Source organism: Lepidochelys kempii, chromosome 1, assembly GCF_965140285.1.
Source record: "Lepidochelys kempii isolate rLepKem1 chromosome 1, rLepKem1.hap1, whole genome shotgun sequence".
Lineage (NCBI taxonomy): Eukaryota > Metazoa > Chordata > Testudines > Cheloniidae > Lepidochelys > Lepidochelys kempii.
This window is the reverse complement of record NC_136380.1, coordinates 56,320,907-56,348,261: the sequence shown is the minus strand read 5'-3', so window position 1 is coordinate 56,348,261 and position 27,355 is coordinate 56,320,907. Positions and strand designations below refer to the sequence as shown.

The 27,355-nt window shown below is 42.0% G+C and overlaps 1 protein-coding gene across 1 annotated transcript in view; it reads right to left on the bottom strand.

Annotated features, from left to right (window-relative positions):
* The window catches only part of NEK5 (NIMA related kinase 5), a 48,983-nt gene that overhangs the window by 10,321 nt on the left and 11,307 nt on the right, over positions 1–27,355 (bottom strand). The window contains exons 7-19 of the mRNA XM_078852797.1: positions 26,689–26,743; positions 25,281–25,481; positions 21,048–21,126; positions 15,595–15,731; positions 13,252–13,445; positions 11,819–11,885; positions 11,357–11,476; positions 10,573–10,656; positions 10,368–10,472; positions 8,179–8,259; positions 4,183–4,248; positions 536–659; positions 180–311 (exon numbers count right to left, since the gene is read on the bottom strand). Of these exons, the coding sequence (XP_078708923.1) occupies positions 180–311; positions 536–659; positions 4,183–4,248; positions 8,179–8,259; positions 10,368–10,472; positions 10,573–10,656; positions 11,357–11,476; positions 11,819–11,885; positions 13,252–13,445; positions 15,595–15,731; positions 21,048–21,126; positions 25,281–25,481; positions 26,689–26,743 (1,445 nt within the window). The remainder of the gene's footprint in view (positions 1–179; positions 312–535; positions 660–4,182; positions 4,249–8,178; positions 8,260–10,367; positions 10,473–10,572; positions 10,657–11,356; positions 11,477–11,818; positions 11,886–13,251; positions 13,446–15,594; positions 15,732–21,047; positions 21,127–25,280; positions 25,482–26,688; positions 26,744–27,355) is intronic.

Genomic DNA, 27,355 nt, shown 5'->3' with positions numbered 1-27,355 from the left:
TTGAACATATGCGATAACCTCAATTATCATGACAAACTCCGGTAATAACAGCACAGCAGATCTCATGAATATTCTGCTGTGAAACTCCCAAATGAAAACACTGTTTAAATGTCTATAACCGGTCTGGCTGGATTAAGTTGGTCTTTGTCTACACGCAGTAAAAAACAACAAATTCATACCAAGTTCACTTTCAGCCATTGTAGGGCAGACAGATGTGACATCTGCCTCAGCTAGAAAATCCAGGAGAGTCTTTGGGACTCTAACTTGCCATTGTTTTCTGATTTCCATGGTATTATCTATATTGCCAGCCTCTAAGGGAAAGAAAAGAACAAATAAATATTTCAATGCCCTTCAAACAGATTTTACTGTGATTCTAATGCTTACTCTGACATACCTGTATATTGGAAACAAATCCTGTAAACAAGAATCTATCAGATGTTATGATAGGAGTCACTGACTGAATTTAAGTGAGTGTAACTACTAATTAATTTCCAAGTCAATATATTCACTTGCCCTGTGCTTCCCTAAGTAATACCTGCTTCTGGAGAGCAAAGTTCTTCCAAAGATTTTTGTGTGTAATCTTCATAGATCTTCATCCATTTCTCCTTAAGATTCTCACCATCCTCAAAAGTTAACGTCTCATTAAGTTTATCTAGTTCCTGAAACAAAATAGATTTTAGTAAGAAACAGAACACAAACATTGGGCAGTCACTTAATTCCCATTTTTATTGATTTTTTTCAAATGTTTTCAGGTGGACAGGTAGATTGAAACAGTGACACAACATGAAAAGTGATAATGCAGCAGGAGTTTCAGAATACACATGATTATTTGTAAAACACTGGTTTGCAAGAGGCTTTCCAAACATGTAGGAAGACAAGCTGGTAGAATGGTGCCGAATAAATAATATGCGTTATTTTGAAAATGCGTTCTACTTTCAGATGTTAGGGTTTTTAAAACACATAACCATATCACTCTCCCTATATATTCTAAAGTGTCATTTCAATTTCTTCCAAAAGTGTCTAATTCACTGTTGTATTATTCCTGCTTTGTGCTTAGAATCATAGAAGATTAGGGTTGGAAGAGACCTCAGGAGATCATGTAGTCCTACCCCCTGCTCAAAGCAGGACCAATTCCAACTAAATCATCCCAGCCAGGGCTTTGTCAAGCTAGGCCTTAAAAACCTTTAAGGATGGAGATTCCACCATCTCCCTCGGTAACCCATTCCATTGTTTCACCACCCTCCTAGTGAAATAGTTTTTCCTAATATCCAACCTAGACCTCCCCCACTGCAACTTGCTCCTAGTTCTGTCATCTGCCACCACTGAGAACAGCCTACCTCCATCCTCTTTGGAACCCCCTGTGACGCAGCAGGGAGGGGGGAGTGTTGACCTGGAAATGTGGCAGGGGAGTTTCAATGGGAGACCCAAGAGCCTGTAACCTGAGCCAGAGCGGGAGGTAACACCTCTACCCAGGAATGTGAACAGAGGCTGCAGGAGGGAGCCTGCTAAGGGGGGGTTTAGTTTCAGTTTGGTGCTGGGTGGTGGAACACAGGGAACCCCAGGGCTGGGGTCTAAGCTCCCTGGTCCCCCAGAAGGACTTGACTGAGGGGTCCTGGTTGTACCCACAAGCTCTGTTTGAGACTGTGTCCCTGTTGTCCAATAAACCTTCTGTTTTACTGGCTGGCTGAGAGTCTCAGTGAATCCCAGGAAGAGAGGTGCAGGGCCTGGACTCCCCCATACTCCATGACACCCCCCTTCAGGTAGTTGAAGGCTGCTATTAAATTCCCCCTCACTCTTCTCTTCTGCAGACTAAATAAGTCCAGTTTCCTCAGCCTCTCCTTGTAAGGGTCCAGAAATGCTACGAACTTTTGAATTCTATGGAACAACCACCAACTCAAAACAACAGTAGCTAGTAGCTCCAAAAGCAGCCATTGACATGTTCCAGAAATACTCAAAGGCACCTTATTAAAGTAATTTATAAGGCAAATTTGGAGTTTGCAAACTAAATCACTTTTGAGATATGATATTCCCCAAAAAAACTTTTACAAAAGTAAAATTACTCTGAGCTTTCGTCCTTTTGTTTCTGATTAGGGCTGTTGATTAATCGCAGTTAACTCACGTGATTAACTCAAAAAATTAATAGCGATTAAAAAAATTAATCGCAATTAATTGCACAGTTAAACAATAGACTACCAACTAAAATTTATTAAATATTTTTGGATGTCTTTCTACATTTTCAAATACACTGGATGCTCGCTAGAATGCGGGATTTGGGATCCATGCATGGTACCGTGTTAACACGGGGACCGAGTTAAAATGAATTGCAATTAAAGTAATTAAATTTGGGATCCATGGCCAAGACCGCGTTCTATGCGAATTTGCACTATGTAGATGCGCGCTCTAGCGAGGGTCCGGTATATATTGATTTCAGTTACAACACAGAATACAAAATGTACAGAGCTCTCTTTATATTATTTTTATTACAAATATTTGCACTGTAAAAATGATAAAGAAATAATATTTTTCAATTCACTTCATACAAGTACTGAAGTGCAATATCTTTATTGTGAAAGTGCAACCTACAAATGTGGGGGGTTTTTTGGTTACATAACTGCAGTCAGAAAGCAAAACTATGTAAAACTTTAGAGCCTACAAGACCACTCAGTCTTACTTCTTGTTCAGCCAATCGCTAAGACAAACAAGTTTGTTTACATTTACGGGACAAAATCCTGCCTGCTTCTTATTTACAACGTCACCTGAAAGTGAGAACAGGCATTTGCATGGCACTTTTGTAGCCGGCATTGCAAGGTATTTACGTGCCAGATATGCTAAACATTCGTATGCCCCTTCATGCTTCGGCCACCATTCCAGAGGACATGCTTCCATGCTGATGACGCTCATTAAAATAAAAATGTGTTAATTAAATTCGTGACTGAACTCCTTGGGGGAGAATTGTATGTCTCCTGCTCTGTTTTACACGCATTCTGCCATATACTTCATGTTATAGCAACCTCGGATGATGACCCAGCACAGGCACTTCAACTGCAGATTTGACAAAACGCAAAGAAGGTACCTATGTGAAATTTCTAAAGATAGCTTCAGCACTCAACACAAGGTTTAAGAATCTGAAGTGCCTTCCAAAATCTGAGAGGGATGAGGTGTGAAGCATGCTTTCAGAAGTCTTAAAAGTGCAACACTCCAATGCGGAAACTACAGAACTGAACCACCAAAAAAGAAAATCAACCTTCTGCTGGTGGCATCTGACTCCAGATGATGAAAACGAATATGCATCGGTCCGCACTGCTTTGGATTGTTATCGAGCAGAACCCGTCATCGGCATAGACACATCCTCTGGAAAGGTGGTTGAAGCAAGAAGGGACATATGAATCTTTAGTGCATCAGGCATGTAAATATCTTGCAACACTGGCTACAACAGTGCCATGCAAACACCTGTTGTCACTTTCCGGTGACATTGTAAACAAGAAGCAGGCAGCATTTATTTCCTATAAATGTAAACAAATGTGTTTGTCTGAGCGATTGGCTGAACAAGAAGTAGGACTGAGTGGACTTGTAGGTTCTAAAATTTTACTTTATTTTATTTTTGAGTGCAGTTATTTTTTGTATATAATTCTACATTTGTAAGTTCAACTTTCATGATAAAGAGATTGCACTACATTATTTGTATTAGGTGAACTGAACAATACTATTTCTTTTGTTTTTTACTGTGCAAATATTTGTAATAAAAATAATAAAATAATGTGAGCACTGTACACTTTGTATTCTGTGTGGTAATTGAAATCAATATGTTTTAAAATGTAGAAAACATCCACAAATATTTAAATACTATTCTATTTTTTAACAGTGCGACTCATCACGATTCATCTTTTTAATCGCGTGATTCATCTTTTTAATTGCACGATTCATCGCGATTAATTTTTTTACTCACTTGACAGCCCTATTTCTGATTAATGCTTTATCCAATCACCATCAAATTTCCCCCTCCAAAAATCTTCCTCTGGCAGATGATCATACATGTGCAATATCAAGTGGAATGTTTTCTTTATAACAAAGGGAGGAGGAGGAGGATTATAATGGAAACCTAGTTACAACTTAAATGATGGAGCTGCTATCATATCTTCAGACTACTAAAGCAAATGTGATTTTAACAGAGCTACAACATACCTCTTCTTGAACAGTATCTTCCTCAGGAACACATGCATCTAAATTAATTTCAAATTTTACTCCTCCCTACAAAAAAGAAGTTCACATACTTCATTAAAGTAGCTCATTAAAATCTATGCAGCTTAAAAGGGGCACTACCAACTCAAAAATTACTTTTCTATGAAAACTGTTTATCTATTGTTATTACGCCTGAAAAGATTAGAAAAAAAATATTTTTTTGTTTGTTCACTTTGTTTATTTGACAGCAATTTCTGTATAGTCAGTTTCAGTATGGTTAGTTTCCCATGTTTGTGTCTTTCACACAGCAACAGGGAAGGGGGAAAAAAGTTTTCAAAATTGAAAAATGTAGCAACAAAGATTTGCAGGTGGTTTCAGGGAAGTAGTAGTACTTAAAACTATTTTTAAAACACTTACTGAAATTTACAATGTCTCTATAAACATAAGAGGGATAGCAATCTTTTAGATAGTTATTATATGATAATTATTGTTATGACAAGATGGCAAATGATTGTATGACAAGACTAGACAAGACGGCAATGTCAGAGAATTTAAAAAAAGCCCTATTAAATAACCGTCTAGTGCCCCCTTTGCCATGCACAAGATTGGTCTCTATTGTAGGTTCTCAAGAATCCAGTCCAATCCAAATTTTGAATACTTGCAGTGCCTGGTCTGCAATAACTTCCCTTAGAAGCCTTATTCCAATGCCTAATTGATATTATTGTTAGAAAAGTTTCCTGATATCTCATGTAAATTTTAATTTAACATTTGCATCTGCTTCTATTATTCAAACAACAGTAGAGAGATACAGTAACACCTAAAAGATACAAGGTAACGCATTCCAGTGTTTCACCACCCTCCTAGTGAAAAAGTTTTTCCTAATATCCAACCTAAACCTCCCCCTCTGCAACTTGAGACCATTACTCCTTGTCCTGTCCTCTTCTACCACTGAGAATAGTCTAGAACCATCCTCTCTGGAACCACCTCTCAGGTAGTTGAAAGCAGCTATCAAATCCCCCCTCATTCTTCTCTTCTGCAGACTAAACAATCCCAGTTCCCTCAGCCTCTCCTCATAAGTCATGTGTTCCAGACCCCTAATCATTTTTGTTGCCCTTCGCTGGACTCTCTCCAATTTATCCACATCCTTCTTGTAGTGTGGGGCCCAAAACTGGACACAGTACTCCAGATGAGGCCTCACCAATGTCGAATAGAGGGGAACGATCACGTCCCTCGATCTGCTCGCTATGCCCCTACTTATACATCCCAAAATGCCATTGGCCTTCTTGGCAACAAGGGCACACTGCTGACTCATATCCAGCTTCTCGTCCACTGTCACCCCAGGTCCTTTTCTGCAGAACTGCTGCCTAGCCATTCGGTCCCTAGTCTGTAGCTGTGCATTGGGTTCTTCCGTCCTAAGTGCAGGACCCTGCACTTATCCTTATTGAACCTCATCAGATTTCTTTTGGCCCAATCCTCCAATTTGTCTAGGTCCCTCTGTATCCTATCCCTGCCCTCCAGCGTATCTACCACTCCTCCCAGTTTAGTATCATCCGCAAATTTGCTGAGAGTGCAATCCACACCATCCTCCAGATCATTTATGAAGATATTGAACAAAACCAGCCCCAGGACCGACCCCTGGGGCACTCCACTTGACACCGGCTGCCAACTAGACATGGAGCCATTGATCACTACCCGTTGAGCCCGACAATCTAGCCAACTTTCTACCCACCTTATAGTGCATTCATCCAGCCCATACTTCTTTAACTTGCTGACAAGAATACTGTGGGAGACCGTGTCAAAAGCTTTGCTAAAGTCAAGAAACAATACATCCACTGCTTTCCCTTCATCCACAGAACCAGTAATCTCATCATAGAAGGCGATTAGATTAGTCAGGCATGACCTTCCCTTGGTGAATCTACGCTGACTGTTCCTGATCACTTTCCTCTCATGTAAGTGTTTCAGGATTGATTCTTTGAGGACCTGCTCCATGATTTTTCCAGGAACTGAGGTGAGGCTGACTGGCCTGTAGTTCCCAGGATCCTCCTTCTTCCCTTTTTTAAAGATTGGCACTACATTAGCCTTTTTCCAGTCATCTGGGACTTCCCCCGTTCGCCACGAGTTTTCAAAGATAATGGCCAATGGCTCTGCAATCACAGCCACCAATTCCTTCAGCACTCTTGGATGCAACTCGTCCGGCCCCGTGGACTTGTGCATGTCCAGCTTTTCTAAATAGTCCCTAATCACCTCTTTCTCCACAGAGGGCTGGCCATCTACTCCCCATTTTGTGATGCCCAGCGCAGCAGTCTGGGAGCTGTCCTTGTTAGTGAAGACAGAGGCAAAAAAAGCATTGAGTACATTAGCTTTTTCCACATCCTCTGTCACTAGGTTGCCTCCTTCATTCAGTAAGGGGCCCACACTTTCCTTCGCTTTCTTCTTGTTGCCAACAAAGCTGAAGAAACCCTTCTTGTTACTCTTGACATCTCTTGCTAGCTGCAGCTCCAGGTGCGATTTGGCCCTCCTGATTTCATTCCTACATGCCCGAGCAATATTTTTATACTCTTCCCTGGTCATATGTCCAACCTTCCACTTCTTGTAAGCTTCTTTTTTATGTTTAAGGTCCACTAGGATTTCACCGTTAAGCCAAGCTGGTCGCCTGCCATATTTACTATTCTTTCGACTCATTGGGATGGTTTGTCCCTGTAACCTCAACAGGGATTCCTTGAAATACAGCCAGCTCTCCTGGACTCCTTTCCCCTTCATGTTAGTCCCCCAGGGGATCCTACCCATCCGTTCCATGAGGGAGTCGAAGTCTGCTTTCCTGAAGTCCAGGGTCCGTATCCTGCTGCTTACCTTTCTTCCCTGTGTCAGGATCCTGAACTCAACCAACTCATGGTCACTGCCTCCCAGATTCCCATCCACTTTTGCTTCCCCCACTAATTCTTCCCTGTTTGTGAGCAGCAGGTCAAGAAAAGCTCCCCCCCCCCAGTTGGCTCGTCTAGCGCTTGCACCAGGAAATTGTCCCCTACGCTTTCCAAAAACTTCCTGGATTGTCTATGCACCGCTGTATTGCTCTCCCAGCAGATATCAGGAAAATTAAAGTCACCCATGAGAACCAGGGCGTGCGATCTAGTAGCTTCTGCGAGCTGCCGGAAGAAAGCCTCATCCACCTCTTCCCCCTGGTCCGGTGGTCTATAGCAGACTCCCACCACTACATCACTCTTGTTGCTCACACTTCTAAACTTAATCCAGAGACACTCAGGTTTTTCTGCAGTTTCGTACTGGAGCTCATGGTACTTCACCCATCTTGTCTCTAGATTTCAGAGTAACAGCCGTGTTAGTCTGTATTCGCAAAAAGAAAAGAAGTACTTGTGGCACCTTAGAGACTAACCAATTTATTTGAGCATGAGCTTTTGTGAGCTACAGCTCACTTCATCGGATGCATACCGTGGAAAATGCAGCAGACTTTATATACACACAGAGATCATGAAACAATACCTCCTCCCACCCCACTGTCCTGCTGGTAATAGCTTATCTAAAGTGATCATCAAGTTGGGCCATTTCCAGCACAAATCCAGGTTTTCTGACCCTCCACCCCCCACACACAAACTCACTCTCCTGCTGGTAATAGCCCATCCAAAGTGACAACTCTCTACACAATGTGCATGATAATCAAGGTGGGCCATTTCCTGCACAAATCCAGATTCTCTCACCCCGTCACCTCCCTCCAAAAAACACACACACACAAACTCACTATCCTGCTGGTCTCTAGAGTATCTAATGGGAGTCATTATCCAGTTGAGGGCAGGGCTGTGTTACCATGCTATTTTCCTTGATGACCCTTTGCTCCCACAGAAATTCTTACCAGCAATCCATAGAGTAGCACTGATGTTGACTTGTACGCAACCTGCTTTCTAGAGCTATCGTGGTATAGTGGGACCATCTGAGACAAACAGAGGAAAGCTATAAAGGAGAAGAAAATAGGGCAATGATCTCTGTTACCTTTGTTTTATGTTTCTTTTCCAGGACTCTTCTCTCTTGCCAGTTCTGTAGTCTGATATGTTTCAAGTTTTCTTCAATATCCTTGAAGAAAAAAATAAAATGCTCATAAAGTTCAAAAAGTACAATTATACATCCACTCCTCAGAACCAGAGTATGTATAGACTATGCATAAAGTGTATGGTTTATGGTGTACATTTATTAATTGCTCTTCATAAATATTCTCCTAATTGCTTCACTGCTAATTGGAATGGAATAGCAAATAATTGCCAAAGTTATCTGATTTGGCATAAAAAAAGAGTTAGGAAATTTTTCAAAAAGTGCAAACCTCTGATTTTTCAAACTCCCATATTTAAAGAATACTTTGTCAGATTCCCCCAACAAACCAAACCCCTGCTCTGACACAGGACCAGTATAAGAAGTTTCAGATTCATCTAGTTCTAGTTTGAGAGGCAGTGAAAAATCAAGTTTAGAATTGTAATCTGGTTACAAACTTAACTGTGGAAAGACTAATTGCCTCCATAGTATCTTGTCTCATGATGGCACTCAAAATGTTATTTAATTATACCACTTCATTTTCCTACATCCAATGCCACAACATAGCTCTGTATTAGCTACTTGTCAAATAAACAAAAAAAATAGCATATCTTAAGGGATCAGGTGCATCGCCATCTCCCTAATAAAATATCCAAACAATTTTCAGACTTTAGTTAACACGTGAAGCAGAAGAAAACTCTCTCAAATACATGGAGGAAGTCAAGCAGGTGCTTAGCCCACAGATCATAGAATCATAGAATATCAGGGTTGGAAGGGACCTCAGGAGGTCATCTAGTCCAAACCCCTGCTCAAAGCAGGACCAATCCCCAATTAAATCATCCCAGCCAGGGCTTTGTCAAGCCTGACCTTAAAAACTTCTAAGGAAGGAGATTCTACCACCTCCCTAGGTAACGCATTCCGGTGTTTCACCACCCTCCTAGTGAAAAAGTTTTTCCTAATATCCAACCTAAACCTCCCCCACTGCAACTTGAGATCATTACTCCTTGTCCTGTCCTCTTCTACCACTGAGAATAGTCTAGAACCATCCTCTCTGGAACCACCTCTCAGGTAGTTGAAAGCAGCTATCAAATCCCCCCTCATTCTTCTCTTCTGCAGGCTAAACAATCCCAGCTCCCTCAGCCTCTCCTCATAACTCATGTGTTCCAGTCCCCTAATCATTTTTGTTGCCCTTCGCTGGACTCTCTCCAATTTATCCACATCCTTCTTGAAGTGTGGGGCCCAAAACTGGACACAGTACTCCAGATGAGGCCTCACCAATGTCGAATAGAGGGGAATGATCACGTCCCTCGATCTGCTCGCTATGCCCCTACTTATACATCCCAAAATGCCATTGGCCTTCTTGGCAACAAGGGCACACTGTTGACTCATATCCAGCTTCTCGTCCACTGTCACCCCTAGGTCCTTTTCCGCAGAACGGCTGCCTAGCCATTCGGTCCCTAGTCTGTAGCTGTGCATTGGGTTCTTCCGTCCCAAGTGCAGGACCCTGCACTTATCCTTATTGAACCTCATCAGATTTCTTTTGGCCCAATCCTCCAATTTGTCTAGGTCTTTCTGTATCAAGGGTTTGCCAGCCCTTGGTGAGGAAGAAGTGGAGGATCTATGCTACAGGGGATCCTCTGGCCCTACGTCTCTTCCTGGCCAAGAAGTCCCAATGGAATTTGGCTCTAACTCACTCCCTGTACAGCCTCTGCAAGTGTTGCTCCTTCACAGCAAAACTGAACCTGCTAGCTCTGCACGGAGTCATCCACACCCATGAAGATCTGCCCCTGTGAGTGGATTCCACTGCATGCCACTTTTAAAGCATGAAAAAAGGAACAGATTTCTTTAAATAAAGCAAAAGTACACTACAGTAAAAGCTGGGGAGAAACAACATTGACCTGAACAAACCAGGACCAAAAGAGAGAAAATTCTCAGGCTTAGACATAAAATAAACATAGGGAAATAAAAATCTCACATGCAGTAAAAAGTGACTCTATCAGATGTAAGTTATTTTTAATGTGTTCCTTATTTCCTTGACTATTACTTCTCAGAGTTCTCAGAGAAATAGACTAGAGGTATGTAGGATCACATTAACTTAATTGTACTTTAGTTAGTTTGTGGTAATGTGTTCAAACTCTATTATACAGTGTTGGTACCTGGACTGGTTCTTCTCTTCTTCCAGGAGTATCTTTTGGATTGGGCTGGCACCCAGCATTCCCTTGTTTCACAAGATAGGTTTTGTCTTTTATTTGCGGTTTCTCCTAAAGGATATATTTACAAAATGCTTGTTTCAGTTACTGGGTAAATTGGATATTGGCTTTAAATGAACACTTCTGGAACTGTGCAGGGGGGAGCTGTTACCTGCAGTGCTCCTGCTTTGAATCTAAGTTCTTTTACATCACTGTGGTACTGTTGCCGAATTTTCTGTAATTGTTTCAGGTATTCCTGTTAAACAGCACCAAGTTTAGAATATCGTGCATGCAGTTTCCCTTAGAAACAACACTGGTTAAGAAAAAATAATACATGGACATCCAAATTATCTGTGTAACTATACATAGTAACATTGATTCTACCTTAATAATATTTTATTGTAGTTACATTTATTTTAATAAATCAGTTTATTATTAACTAAATACATTAGCATGTAATTTTTGTGTATCCATATGAGAAATAAATATTATTACTATTTTATCAATCATACAAAAGCATCATAGAATCAAGTACAGTTTATATAAAAAATATAAGTAACCTCCATTGATAACAATACATCGCGTAAGTAGCACCTCTAAATGTGGTAGTGAAGTGTGAAACTGGGAACAAAAACTAAGAGAATAATACATCTTTTGGTTTGTGCACATGGGGACTCATTCTCCTCTCACGCTGTTTTTACAACAATGTAATTCTACTGACTTCAAAGGAAGTGAGATCAAAATCAGGACTGTGCTCTTTCTTATTGTTACTCAAATCAGCTTCTTGTACCAGGACCTTACCAGGTGGTGGCAGTGCTATACAACCCACATATGAATCCACCTAATACTGTACTTGTGGACAGGAGAAAGAGTATCGTTTTTGACAAATGGAATGTATACTTGCCAATTAGTAAAATAAAATGGCTCTGGCCAACTAAGATGAACATGTCTTATACCTCTTCTTTCATTTCATTCCTTCTAGCCAGATCCCTCTGATGGTCTTTGAGCTGCTCTTCCATCACTTCCTGCTTCTTGATCTGGTTATGATGTGGGTCAGCAGAGGATGGTCGCAGTCCCTGTTGATATGCAGAAGATCATTTCCAGAGCAAAGGAATTTCCATTTAGAGATTTTCTCTTCTGACTTCCCCCCACACACACACTGCAGTCAAAAGTGACATAAGTACAGAACATAATTCTGGAAGAAATAGTTACAATGGTATTTCGCATTAGGAGGTTTTTCTTACAATAAAAAGTAAAACCTTGAGAAGAAAATTGCGGAGTACATCAATTAAAACATTACAGCAGAGTTCCCTATTTGTCAGCACTATATTTTGATGTGAGAAAGACCAGGTTCATTTTCTGGACTGTCACTCATTTCCACTTTAGTGATTGTATTCTATAATTCAGTTTATATTTACCAACTGCTTTTCCACTTTCATCTTGTACTGCTGGGCTTCGAGCTGTCTTTGAAGATACTCTGCGGGCCTGACAGAACACAATGACATTCAACTATGGTATTTTTGTTTACAACTTTCAGCAAATTATATGAACATGGAAGCTCCCTATATATACACACACCCAGAAATGTATTTGTTTACCAGAAGTTACTTCCTGAATTCTACCTATACTGTGCTAAATGTATAAAGAATGTACCATTGAGTAACCATATATTCACTTGACCGCTGTCCCTTGCCCTCCCCCCTCCATCAATTATACCAATCTTCTGAAGTTTGAGAAATAGTATATGAACATGTTATTAAAAACAATACTGGTTTGTAATACATTCACACAAGAACCAAGAGTTAAAAGTTCCATGTTCAATCCAAAATGTTTCATTTTCTGACTTCTGTGTGCCTGTAACACTCTCATTTTATATTAGCAGGGGGTTTTCATAGAATTTCTTCTTCTTTTTTAGTTGCAAAACCATCAGCAGTCACTTGTAGGTTCCTTGGTCCTCAGTTATTTGGCATCATGCCTTCTGAATGCTACTGTCATTCAAAGAACCAGGCTCAACTTATTTTGTCCTTAACATCCTGAATTTAATCATCCTTAAACCGGGTATCCCAAATTCAGTCATCCTTAACTGAGATATCCCCAACCCTGCCTTCCTTGACCAAAACCTTATGACCCAGCCTACCTTAACTGAAGCCTCCAAAACAAGTCACTATTTAAATCTGGCATCCCTGAATCCTTAACCTGGTCTACCTTATGCAATGCTTCTTGAACCCATCCATTTGTGACTAATGGACAGGCAGCCTCAGAAATAGGAGAACGCTTCCCACTGTGGGGCCTGAATGAGGAAGGCTGTGAAGTTTATAAACTTGCAGGAGAAAGGAACCTTTCCATGGAAGCTATAGTATAAGCTCTGCAGAAGGAAATCTCTCTGTGGCCTACCCTAACCCCAATCTCCAGGCAAGAGAACTGCATTGGTTCTGCTGGGTTTCGAGCCTTCTGAGCATTTGAGGTAGGGGTGGCAGGACAGAGGGGAAGAACAGCCTTTACCAATTAAAAAGCACATGTCCAGATAAGGGTAGTTTTATTTCTCCCACAATATTTGGACTGGGAGCTGCACGGAGATCTTGGACAAGTTTCTACAATGAACAGTTTCAAATGTCATGAAAATACATTCAGAAGTGAATCTCTAGGTTGAATTGAGTAGATAGAAATGGGCATTTCATTTTTTCTTGTTGAATCATATGTAATACAAGAACTACATCAAAAGCTGAGCAGGAAAGGAACAACACAGAATGCGTGACTACTTCTACAGCTCAACATTGCTACATGATCAAAAAGATTGAGGAGTCAAGATATTGGTGATTCTTCAGTAATTAAATTGAGGGAAAAGGCTTACCACTCAGGTGGGGGTGGTGCAACTTGTCCTTTCTGTTTATAATATTCCTCGACTCTTTGGTTGATGTGAGAAAGGTCATCTTGTACATAAAGTCTCTTCTGCAAGTTGTCAAGTTTATCATAGTAATTACCATAATGTCCATGTACTCTGGCAGCTTCTGGCCTTTCTGCCATCTTAAATCTGGAGCGCCAATGCTGAAAATACATATAACAGGATGAAATTTCAAAGGTAATGAATGATCATTCTTAACCCAAGACATGATAAGCTGGATGCTAGATTTTATCCTCTGCACTAGTCACATTTTTAAGGCAAGTTCCATTCCCACTCCCCATTCTCAGTTAGGTGATAATACTAGCTGTCTACACTAGGACAACTTCCCCTAACCTTTTCACACCTCATCTAGAGGCTTCTTGAAGCACATTTTTCTTACTGCAGTCCTTTCCTGTCTACCCATTACTTCAACTCTCCTTATTTAGAGGCTCTCCTCATTGTGAGTCAGCCAACAGTTCTTTTTGCCTATAAACTAGACACATTAGAGCCACTGTAATACATTTTATTCACATTGCTCTGAAGCCCTGAATGAATTCCTGGGCTGGCTTATTATGACACATTTTATTGTGAAACTTGGATATGAGGCAGCTCTATCTACACCTTTAACTACATTTCAGGAGTTACCCAGGAGCAAGGTGGAACAAAAGGTTTAATTTCTAAGATATATACAATTTTGATAGAAAAAGATGCTGATAAGAAAACAACCCAGATGAAAAGATGGGAGAGGGATTTGGACAAAGAAATTGAGAAAGGGGATATACATCTTCAATTTGTATAGCTCAAAGATTTTTTAACAAATATAAATTACTCTATAAATGGCATATGACTCCAGTTTAGATCCATCATAGTTTTGCTAATAGGGAGGCTGCAGGGAAAGCGAAACATATTTGCACATGTAGTGCTTTTGTCCAGGAATTAGACAGTTTAAGGAATACATTATTAAAAAGATTAATCTCATGACAAAAAGCCAGCTTCCTAGAGATCCCTTGACAGGCTTACTTAATGCTCTGGAAAGGAGCTACATTTTAAACAGACCAAATTATTTTCTTTTTTTATTTTTAACAGTTAGACTTTGTATTGAACGTTATTGGAAAAATGTGGCACGCCTTCCCCTTCTATGGAATTGTGGAATGGTAAAATATGGATTGTCCTTGTAGTGGAAAAACACAAGTACGTACACAAGAGAAGTGCCAGGAAGAGGATAGGTACTGTACTTAGAAATTGGTCACTTTTTCTAGCGTACTCAGAAGAGGAGGGTTCCTCAACTGACAAGCCAGAATATTTAGCCAGGTTGTCTGAATATTAACCTGATCCTAAATAAGTAACATAATGTATTATATAGTTACATAATATGTTAACATTATATTTAGGGCCCTACCAATTTCAGTCATAGGATTTAAAAAATTGTAAATTTCATTATTTCAGCTATTTAAATCTGAAATATCACAGTGTTGTAATTGTAGGGGTCCTGACCCAAAAAAGAGTTGTGGGGGGATCGCAAAGGTTATTGTGTGTGTGGGGGGGGAGCCTGCGGTAATGCTACCCTTACTTCTGCACTGTTGCTGGCAGCAGTACTGACTTCAGAGCTTGGCAGCTGGAGAGTAGCAGCTGCTGGCCAAGAGCCCTGCTCTGAAGGCAGAGCCGTCGCCAGCAGCAGCGCAGAAGTAAGGATGGCATGTGATGCTATTGCCACCCTTACTTCTGCACTGCTGCCTGCAGAGCTGGTCCCTCAGTCAGCAGCCAATGCTCTCCAGCCACCCCGCTCTGAAGGCAGTGCAGAAGTAAGGGTGGCAATACCGCAGCCCCCTGCAACTCCCTTTGGGTCAGAACCCCCATTTGAGAAACACTGCTCTCCCCCATGAAATCTGTATCGTATAGGGTAAAATCACACAAAAGACCAGAGTTCACGGTGGGAGACCAGATTTCTGGGTCAGTGATGCATTTTTCATGACTGTTAATTTGGTAGGGCCCTAATTATATTGTAACTTTGCCTAAATAAGAAAAACACCGTGCTCCGAATTCTGCTCTCAGTTATGCCCGTGCAAACTTGGAGCAACTTCACTATGTCCGTTGAATTGCTCTGGATTTACACCAGTATAACTGAGAGCAGAATTAAGCCTTATATCCTTCAAATGGGAAAAGACTCAGTTTCATTGCCTCCATTGCCAAATACTTTGAAATGCACTCCTGCCAATAATCCAAAATAGTCTTTTAAAAAGCAGATTTCTTCCATTTCAACCTGACTACATTTCAGAAAGGAATAAAGCTCTGTAAGTCTTGTAGTCACAGTACCTGGGCAATAGGTTGCTGGACTCTTGAAGGAGGTTTCCATTCATTACTATGTAATAATTCCTGTTTCTTGACAGGTGCCACCATCCTGGATCTTGGAGGATGATGGTCCTGGATTCTCACTTTTTGAAGTTTAGGAACTTATTTAACAATAAAAAAATATAATTGTAATGGTAATTATTCCTATTGTTCTTATTACATAATAATTATAAATTGTAATAAAGTGCATATGTCTAATACACACTGAACTGTCTAATACATATCCCTTTAGCCTTGTCTACACTACAAAGTTTTGTCGACAAAACAGTGAATGTGTACACTGTGATGCAACTTTTGGCAGCAAAAATGCCCTGTTTTGGTGACAAAATAAAACCACCCTGACGAGAGACATAAGCCTTTTTGATCAAAATTTTTGTCGACAAAGTGCCAGTGTAAACATGACGCTTGATTTTAATCACTTTATTTGGCCTCCAGAAGATGTCCCACAATGCAGTTTGAACTCCACTGGCTCGCAGCCAGGTAAACAACTATCCGCCCCTCCCCCTTAGAAGTTCCGGGAATTTTTGAAACTCCATTTCCTGTTTGCTTGGCATTGGAAGGTCTTATCACATCTTCTCAGATGACCATGGCAGGTTATCGCAGCAAACGCTCTCCTGCTTGGACCACTGCGGAGCTGCTGGATCTTATACTTAGTCTTGCCATGAGTGTAGGGGACTAGACCAGATGACCTCTCGAGGTCCCTTCCAGTCCTATGATTCTATGATCTGCACAGTATATGGGGAGAGGAGGCTGTGCAGTCCCAGCTGCACTTGAGCCATAGGAATCTGGATACCTAAGGGCAGATTGCTCGAGGCTTGTGAGAAAAGGGCTATAATTGGGACACGCTGCAGTGCAGAGCAAAGACAAAGACACTGAGGCAGGCGTACCACAAGGCGAGGGAGGCAAACCATCACTCCGGTGCTGCATCTAAGACCTGCCCGTTCTATAAGGAGCTGGACGCTATCCTCGGTGGCGACCCCACCTCCATCGCCAAGAGCCCCATGGATACTTCAGCAGGCCTGGAGGCAGCGGAAAGAGGGCCTAACCCGGAGGATGACATTGTTGATGAAGAGGTGGAGTTAGACGACAATGCGGAGCTCCCAGCAGGGTTGCCCAGTGGGCCAGGCAGCCAGGAACTGTTCATCACTCCAGAGGTGTCTAGCCAGTCTTAGCAGTTGCTCTCCGGTGAGCAAGAAGCAGGAGAGGAGATGCCTGGTAAGTGGCTCTGGTTTGTGTAGCTCAGAAGTGGGTTCAGGGTACAGAAATGTACATGGCTGGCTGTGTTTCTGTGAGCTGGACATTTCCCTGTGTAGCTAATCAGTACAGGGGAACAAGGTGTTGATCCATGCCGAGATCTCACAGGAATCCTCCAGAGAGATCTCCAGGAAAGTTTCCTGGAGGTACTTGGTAATCCTCTGCCTAAGGTTCCTTGGCAGAGCTGCTTTGATCCTTCCCCCATTGTAGAAAACTTTCCCATGCCATTCAGCAATCACTTGTGCAAGGACCAAAGCGGCACACAGGCGAGCAGCATAGGGACCAGGGCGGAAGCCACAAGCATGTAGTAGATGTACCCTCATTTCCCTGCTTACCCTCAGCAGTGAGATATCAGCTACAATGTGGAAAAGTGTGGGAGAATTTTAGGATGTTTTCCCTAGTTGGCTGCACCACAACCCTTGCAGAGTGAGTGCTCTTTTCGCCATGTAGAGCACTCACCCACCCAGCCAACACTCAGCATGCTTTGGGTGTTCACAAAGATATGTGCTTGCCAAGGGTCAGTGAGAAAGTGATTGTTATGTTACAAAAGGTATATTTAACTGAAATGTTTCAAATCTGTGCGTGAATTTAACAATCATGCTTCTGTGCATTGTTCCTTCTGCTTCAGCAGATTTGGCCTTCAGGAACACCCCACACACCCCGGATGAGTGTCTCTGCCAGATAAAAAGAAAAGGAGTACTTGTGGCACCTTAGAGACTAACCAATTTATTAGAGCATAAGCTTTCGTGAGCTACAGCTCACTTCCTCAGATGCATATCATGGAAACTGCATCTGAGGAATATGCATCTGAGGAAGTGAGCTGTAGCTCACGAAAGCTTATGCTCTAATAAATTGGTTAGTCTCTAAGGTGCCACAAGTACTCCTTTTCTTTTTGCGAATACAGACTAACACGGCTGTTACTCTGAAATCTGCCAGATAAGAAAGCATCAAAGATGGAGCAAAGATGATGTGTTCTGGGAGGTACTGCGGTGCTCCAATGCAGAGAAAAGGGAATGCAAAGAGCGAAGGGAAGCCGAAACGCAGAACAGAAAATAAAATCAGGAGTTTGTTAAGGACGCTACTGAGCGGATGATTAAAGTCATGGAGGAGCAAACGCAGATGCTGAAGTCCTTAATAATGCTGAAGACTAAGCAGATCCATGCTTGGCCTCCCCTGCAGCACATTCAGAACTCTTTTTCCATGCCCCCCCAACTCAGCCAGCACACATTTCCCAGAGTTACAGTCCTTCGTAGCAGGATGCGATTAATTGCCCTGCACACTTGCATTAATGCAGCCCCAATGGTTGACTTCCTGACTCCAAATTGATTTGCGACTGACCGATAGTCTGGAGTCATCAGCTTCCACATAGCAATTTCCACACACTTCTCTACCAATAGGGCAGCTTTTATTCTCATGTCCTTGCGCCACAGTGCTGGGGCGAGCTCCATACACAGTTCCAGGAAGGTGGCTTTCTGCATCTGAAAGTTCTGTAGCCACTGCTCTTCATCCCACACCTACATGACGATACGATCCCACCATTCAGTGCTTGTTTCCTGAGGCCAAAAGTGACGGTCTGCCCTCTACAGCTGTTCTGTGAATGCCAAAAGCAGTCTAAAGTTGCTCCTATCTATATCACACAGCATGTCAGGAAACTGGGAGTCTTCTTCAGTTAGGAACTTCACGATTAACTGCACTGCCATCCATGATGTCTTAATGACAGTTATCAAAGCATAGGAAAGCAGTGCAGGATCCATCCCTTCTCACAAAGTTGCCTGGGTTCACAGCAAAGAAGGGCCATTGAAAAATGCCGCGAAAGAAAGCCAGAAGCCCATGGAATGCTGAGACAGAAAGCAACGTATCACGGGACTTTGAGCCCGGTCCCAAGATGTGACCCAATCCACTCCACCTTCCCACAACACCTAGAGACAGAAGGTGTTGAGCTGGACTGTGGGATAGGTACCCCACAGTGCATTGCTCACACTGTCAATGATAGTGCCCCAATTGCGGACACGCTCTGCCGATGGAGCAAGTGTGAACATGACATACTGATTTCTATTATGCCAATTTTTGAGCGTCAACATCACTTTTGTCGACAAAACTTTGTAATGTAGACAAGGCCTTTATATTCCACCTTAATAATAATAATAATACTGTACACCTCACCTCATGCCTTACATCCGAAGAGTCCAAAGCTTTTTGAAAGCATTAATTAATTAAGATTCAGAACACTCTTGTGAGGTAGGTATTCTTTCACTCATTTTACAGATAAGTAAACTGAAGCACAGAGAGATTTGTCCAAGGTTACACAGGGATTCAGTATTAGATTCAAGAATAGAATGTAGTAGTTTTGAGGTCCAGGGCCAGATTTCAATGCAGTTAGCCCCCTAACCTGCTTAGGCACTTCTGTAAATCCCACTAGGTGCCTAGCTGCACCTGTAGGACCCAAAATACGTTTGTAAATCTGGCCCTCAGTCATGTCCTCTAACCATCAGACAAAACTTCAACATAGTTCTTCAGAACTATAAGAAAAAAGAGCTGCAAAATGAGGAATTCAATTTATATATGCCCCAGGTAAATGAGGACTGTAAGCCACTCCAATTTGAGTCCCACAGTCAGTGCCACTGCAAAGACCTCAACACTAATGAAGAGAGGTGGTGCCCTTGTGAGAAGGAAGTAGACTGTTAGTATAGTCCTAAGTTTCTCCTGAGTATGGACTGTCAGCTGCAAAGAGTATCATGACTGGGGGATTCATTGCAGCTAGGACCCAAGCTTATGGATAAAATTTTCAAAAGTGCTTCTGTGACTTAGGAGCCAAGTCCCTTTTTCCAAAAATAATTTAGGCACCAAGGAGCATCAATCTAATTGAAAGTCAGTGATACGTATGCTCCTCAGTGCCTAAGTCTCATTGGAACATGGGACTTGGCTCCTAAGTCACTCTGGAACACCTGAAAATGTTACCCACAATTCCTAGAAGTTAAAAAACAAATAAAAAAGCCAACCATATCTATGTCTGAAAATTTGTTTTAATTTACTTCTGTTCTTCCATAAGTAACATTGTGGAGTATCTGTGATATACTGAAGAACACAGAACACAGATCAGGAATATATACCTGACTTACCCCTGGGTGTCAATTACAAATCCAACATTGTTGTCTTTCATATTTTGATCTAATTTATGTTATTTTGCAAAATGCTGTCAGCTGACAAAATAATACAATGTACCTGTCATGTTACTATTGAGATGTCTATGACTTTCAGCTCTGAATTAAATTGTATTTGTGCCACAAGTACAAACGAGATTATTATTATTTATTTTTACAGTACACAAAAGTGTGCTCACTGCTTTGCACAATACATAGCAACACAATGACCCTGCCCAGATAACCTTAAACTCTAACGACAGATGCAATGGATGAGTTGAGAAAGAACAAGGATTACAGCAAAAAGAGTATGTGTTCAGTTAGTTTAGGCATGTGCACTAATTAGTCCAAACGTATGTTTGGTTTTTTTAAATAATTATTATTATTGACTTTTCTTGTGGGTGGTGAGAAAGGAGTGCTCCTTAAAGGGCATTTGTTCATATGACAAAATCATTGTGTAACGTAAAACAAATAGTGGTCTGTGCCCCAGAAATGTGCAGCACTACAATAGCATATGTTTTGCAGGATAAGACTGTGGTACCTTGGTAGAGCCAAGAAAGGACACTTGTTCCAACAGTGGCCTTGAATTATAGGTAGCTGCAAGTGATAGCAGTCCCTCAGTTTTGTAAATTATATTAAGTTTAACCACAAAAGTTATTTTAAACCACTGGTTCAGCACATCCCCATGGAAGCTTCCACCAGCTGAGCTTCTATCGTGAGCTGGATTTCAATGGAAGTTGCCTTTCGCTGGTGGAATACCTGGGTAGGACAGTGGTATAAACAATGCTTGCTCTCCCTCCAGGGTGGAGTGCCTCTGCTGGTGAAGTTCTCAGCCCCTATATTAGCGATGCTAAATCAAACCCTTGATGTGCAAGTCACATTAAAAACTGCTGAAAAAGGTAAGTCCATCCAGTAATTATCATGCTTCTTCACTTCTGGATAGTATTAAGATTAGTTTAGAACCAACGTTAATTAATAATAAGTATGTATTTTATTATTATTCTGTCATAAAACAAGACTTACCCTGCACCAACTTGGCTGCAGGCTGTGCTGATGGTCTTTTTTTATGTATAACAGTGTGGCTGAATTCTTCCTGTATTACCTATAAGCAAAAAGTATCTGTTACAACAGTCTATGCTGCATCTTGTTTAATAGATTCATAGATTTCAAGGCCAGAAGGTTCTATTTGTGATCATCTAGTCTGATCTTCTGTACAACATAGGCCACAGAACTCCCCCAAAATAACTCCTTGAGCAGTGGTTCTCAAGTGGGGGGCCACAAGCAGATTTCGGGGGGGCCGCCAAGCAAGGCCAGCATTAGACTCACTGGGGCCCAGCACAGAAAGCCAAAGGCCCAGTGCATGGGGCTGAAGCTCTGGGCCCTGAGCCCCAGGCAGTTGCCCTGCTTGCTACCCCCTAATGCCAGTCCTGGCTTTTATATGCAGAAAACCAGTTGTGGCACAGGTGGGCCATGGAGTTTTTATAGCATGGTCGCCGGGGGAGAGGGGGGTGGCGCGGGGCTCAGCAAGAAAAAGTTTGAAAACTCCTGTCCTAGAGCATATCTTTTAGAAAAACAGCCAATCAGTTTAAAAGTTGTCAGTGATGGAGAATCCACCATGACCCTGTGTAAGTTGTTCCAATGGTTAATTACTCTGCTGTTAACAAATTTACACCTTATTTCCCATCAGAATTTGTCTCGCTTCAACATCCAGCTGAATTGTGCTATACCTTTCTCTGCTAGATTGAAGAACCCATTATTAAATATTTGTTTCCCATGTAGGTACTTATAGACTGTAATCAAGTCACCCCTTGACCTTTCTCTTTGTTAAGCAAAACAGACAGACTCATGGAGCTGTATCACTATCAGGTTTTCTAGTCCTCTGATCATTCTCATGGCTCTTCTCTGAACCCTCTCCAATTTATCAACATCCTTCTTGAACTGTGAGCACCACAACTGGACACAGTATTCCATTAGAGGTTGCACAGTGCCAAATACAGAGGTAAAACAACCCCTCAACTGCTATTCAAGATTCCCATATACATCCAATGATGGCCTTAGACCTTTTGGCCACAACATTGCACTGGGAGCTCAGTATTCAGCTGATTATCCACCACAACCCCCAAATCTTTTTCAAGGTCATTGTTTCCCATGATAGAGTTGTGACAGTGCCCCCCATAAGGCTTTATGGAAATATGCATAGAATATATGACATAACTGGAATATATTATATGCTACATATGCCATGTAACATATCTATGTAAAGGTTATGATCTACTGAATCTATTAATCCTATTTGTATGCATGTATCATTTTTGTATTCGAAGTTATGAATACTGGTTGTGTACTGGCTTGATTTCTAAATAACCTTGGTAGAGCATTTGGTCAGTTCCTGGAGAAAGGAATTCACAAAGTTAAGTGCCCAATCAAGAAGTACTTAAGGAACAATGCATCTTGGAATGCTCCAATCCACATAAAAAGTCTTCCTGGAGACATTCAAGATGCCATGTGGGCAATGGCTTCTGTCTATAAAAACTGTGATTCATGCATGGACATGTGACTTGCCCAGGTGACTCCAGAACTCCATCCTGGAGCTAGACTTTGCATAGGAGAGAGGAGGGGGTCTTCACCCACAAGAGAAAGTCTATTTAAGCCCGTGAGAGACCCCTCCATCTTGTCTTCAGCTGGCTAAGGAGATAGCCTCTCCACCCCCAAGGATGCCTGAAAGAAACTGGAACAAAGGACAGTAACTACAGGGGGTGTGAGTGCTTGCTGGACCCAGACTAGAAGGAGGCTAGTCTGTAAAAGAGAGTTTATTGGAACTGGTGAGGTTTTTATCTGTATTCAGTTTGATCAGACAGACTGACCATCGCTAGGCAAGGGTCATGGGTTCCAAAACTCTGTGAATTGAGAGAGGTTGGGGACAAGTATTAATACTTGGTGGTATGGGCCCCTTGGTGAGGGCTTTACATGCTAATTGCACTTCCTCCTCTCTCCACTGTGGAATATCAGAGCTAATTTTGATTTCATTAGGAGTCTAGTTACAGGTTGCTGAGCTCACTTTGGGCTAATGGTGCACCAGCACTGAGGCTCCCCTACTACAAGCTGAATTCACCAAAGAGCTGAACTGACTAAGAGCTGAAATCACTGAGCGTTGTGTTAAGTAGTGGGGGAGCCTGAAGATATATTGTGGAGCAGTTTGCGGGACGGCTAGAGTGCTTTGTGGACAGGCTGGTGGAGCAGTTCATACGACGGCGGGAGCTGCTGGTGGGACGCGGAGCAGTTCGTGGGACGGTAGGAGCTGCTTGTGGGCCGCAGAGTGGAGCGGAGCTGAGCAAAGTAGTTCTTGGGTTGGCTGGTGGAGCGGAGCGAAGCGGAGCAGAGCAAAGGCCTATGGAGCTGTGGGGCGGTCAGCTTCAGATCATAAAAGGCTGAATCATGAACTGAAGCTGACCGCCCCACAGCTCCATAGGCCTTTGCTCCACTCCACTTCTCTCCGCTCCACCTGCCACCCCACGAACTGCTTTGCTCAGCTCCGCTCCACTCTGCGGCCCACAAGCAGCTCCCGCCGTCCCACAAACTGCTCCACCAGCCGGTCCACAAACTGCTCCACGTCCCACCAGCAGCTCCCGCCATCCTATGAACTGCTCCACCAGCCTGTCCACAAGGCACTCCAGCCATCCCGCAAACTGCTCCACAATGTATCTTCAGGCTCCCCCACTACTTAACACAACGCTCAGTGATTTCAGCTCTTTGGTGAATTCAGCTTGTAGTAGGGGAGCCTCAGTGCTGGTGTACCATTAGCCCAAAGTGAGCTCAGCAGCCTGTAACTAGACTCCTAATGAAATCAAAATTAGCTCTGATATTCCACAGTGGAGAGAGGAGGAAGCACAATTAGCATGTAAGGCCCTCACCAAGGGGCCCATGCCACCAAGTATTAATACTTGTCCCCAACCTCTCTCAATTCACAGAGTTTTGGAACCCATGACCCTTGCCTAGCGACTGCTGCTTAGTTGATGGTGAGTCCCTCCATCATAACAAAAGGTCAAGTACAGTTCCAAGCACAGTTCCCATAATCAGGTAATAACAATTTATTCTTCCTGTCCCAATAACAGAGACACTGGTGATCCCACAGCAGCTAAAGTGACCATTTGGTCAGCTATGGCCTCATTCTAGGCGGGGTGGGTGTGCCTATGCAAATGAGCTCAGTCCCTGAAGTTCTTTTCCACAACTTGCCACACCTCACCACCAGATGTCAGGGTGGAGCTCATCCTGACACTGCTTACATCTATTTAATAAAATCACTTTTTACTTATTAATTAACCCAGAGTATGTATTAATACTTGGAGGGGCGGCAAATAGCTGTGCATATCTCTCTTTCAGTGTTATAGAGGGCGAACAATTTATGAGTTTACCCTGTATAACCTTTATACAGGGTAAAACAGATTTATTTGGGGTTTGGACCCCATTGGGAGTTGGGCATCTGAGTGTTAAAGACAGGCACACCTCTGCAAGCTGCTTTCAGTTAAGCCTACAGCTGTTAGGGGACGTGGTTCAGACCTGGGTCTGGGTTTGCAGCAGGCTAGTGGGTCTGGCTCAAACCAGGAAGGGCACTGAAGTCCTAAGCTGACTGGGCAGGAAAGCAGGGGCACAAGTAGTCTTGGCACATCAGGTGGCAGCTCCCAAGGGGGTTTCTGTGATCCAGCCCATCACAAGAGTTTCCCATGGTGTAAGTACAGGCTATTTCTTTGTTCCTAGATGTATACATTTACATTTAGCGATATTAAAATTCATACTGTGTGTTTGCATCCTGCTTACCAGCGATCTAGATTGCTCTGCATCAGTGATCTGTCATCTGCTTTTTTTTTTAACCTCCACCCCCAATTTTTGTGTCATCTGCAAACTTTATCAGTGATGATTTTGTGTTCTCTTCCAAGTCATTAATAAAAATGTTTAATAGCATAGGGCCAAGAACCAAACCCTACAGGACTCACTCCACTCCGTTGAGCCTCCCCCTTCCCCGACCATGCTGATGATTCCCCATTTACAATTACATTTTGAAACCGATCAGTTAGCTAGTTTTTAATCCATTTAATGTGTAGTTTTTTAATCAAGATGTCATGAGGTACCAAGTCAAATGCCTTGCAGAAGTCTAAGCATATTATGTCAATACTATTACCTTTATCAACCAAACTTGTAGACTAATAAAAAAAAGGATAAGGATGAGTCAAAGTGCAGACAGCAGCACAAGAAACTCACCTCAGGGGGCAAGTAGTTGGTGATGCGCTTCTCCAAGAAGGGCTTCTTTAATACGGAATTGATAGATGGTCGATCTCTTGGAGATATTTTAAACAGTTGGGAAATTAAAATCCTCAGGTCATAGGAATACTTTGGAGACACTGGGATAAAATGTCCTCTGCAGATCTTCAGCACCAGCTGGTGTAAACTGCTGCCTTCAAACTGAACAATAAAATATATCAATCAATAATAATTACTGCCACTTGATATAGGAGGTAATGACTGCACACTGCCATTTAAAATCACTAAGCAAGATCACAGCAGCAAGGAAGGAGGGTACCTGGCACTTTTGTACCATTCCCATGCCAGCCTTTCTGCCCCCTCCATCAATACTGCTGTGTGTGACATCTCCATGATTTTATAGGCAGAGTGGGAGCTTAGCTTCTGCTGCTTCCACAAAGCTGGTCCTTTCCAGTCACTCTGATCAGCCTCTGTTCTGCTCTCTATTCCACACAAAGCTCAGGAGCGGAGCACCAATCAAAGGAATGCTCCTTGTTGTAATACTTTGTGTCTAGTTTCTTCTGGCATTAAAATGCTTCCATATCAAATCAATGTTTCCAAGGACTGTGCATACATTTGGATTTCAAAATCTGCAATAAATTAGATCAATATTTTCAAACTTGGGCACTAAAGTTAGGCACCTAAAGCCATATTTAAGCACCTAAGTTTGAAGTTTGGCTTTAGTTCTTCCTTTAGTATATCTTCATACATAAATTCCCATTGCAGTTTCCTTTGGACAAGATATTCTTCATTTCCTGTCACTTACACAGTGTCGCTGTGCAGTGTTAAACAGTAGCCATGTTCCATTCCAAAGACAGATGCATTTTAATGGTGGTTGATTCTTATACATAAAAATTAGTAAACTGCCTGGGATCCTCTAGGATAAATGGCACAAAATGACTTCTTCCACTGTCTCCCACTTTGCCATTTCATTCTAATTAGCTGAGATGCCACTGCCTTCCTAAAGGCAAGGGATTTGTCACTGTTCCACATTGGATTTTCTGAAGCTTCCACCTCCCAGTTCCCAGCTCCAGGACAGCTCTCACCTAAAAAGGAATGATTCAGAAGTATATCTGGCCTAAGTGTGTTGGAGGTGATCACACTTAGAATAAAAATAGTAGCACTATGTGGAAGAATACAGTGTGTGTCTGTGTGTACACTTCACTTTGTTTCAATATGCCCAAAAGAGACTTCATGTGAGAAATTAAAGTGAAAGAATTGAGGAGAACATTCTAATTCCAACTCCATTAAATTGCAAATGTTTCCTTCCAATAGCTGTCTTTGAAATACTCTCATTGCAACAATTTTCTGCCCTGCTCAATCTTTTTTTGAAATACAGTGATATTAGTCAGATTGTGAATATACTTACCGGGTGCTTTAAAGTGCACAGCTCATAGAGAACACAGCCAAGAGACCAAATATCTCTGTGGATGAAAGCCATTCAAATGTCAGGAGAATGCATCTAACATTTTCGTAAGTATAATACAATCCCCTCACCTCAGCATTTAAACTACTTGAAGATACTTCACCAAAAGTTAATATTAATGTAATTTGTAGAGAAATTCGTGCCCAAACTAACCTGCAATTAATTTTTCTGCTTTCTGAAGTACATAACAAGGTGCCTTTTTTAAAGAAAAATAATATTTATACACCATGCACAATGATGGTGCAGTATAAATAACAATTACAATCATACTATTATTTTATTACCTTCAAGTGTCCTGACCAAGAGTAGAACTGATGGGCTGGTGTCAACAGTTTGCACTTGTAATAGTGTAAAATAGTTTTTGAAGAAGAATATTACTTTGGAGATGCAATAAAGATGTTCAGCATTCACTGCAGTGGTTCTTTTTGCCTATCATGTTTGCCTGCCTGACAGTGTAAATATAAACAACTGCCTCTTCATTTTCAGTGCTACTTGTAGCTATAGTACAGATCCATTCACTGGATAAGACTGAGCTGAATGAGCTGGTCAGGTTTAGAATCCATGGAGATCTAGGTGTATCTGGGAATGGAAATCCACACAGAGGCGGTTG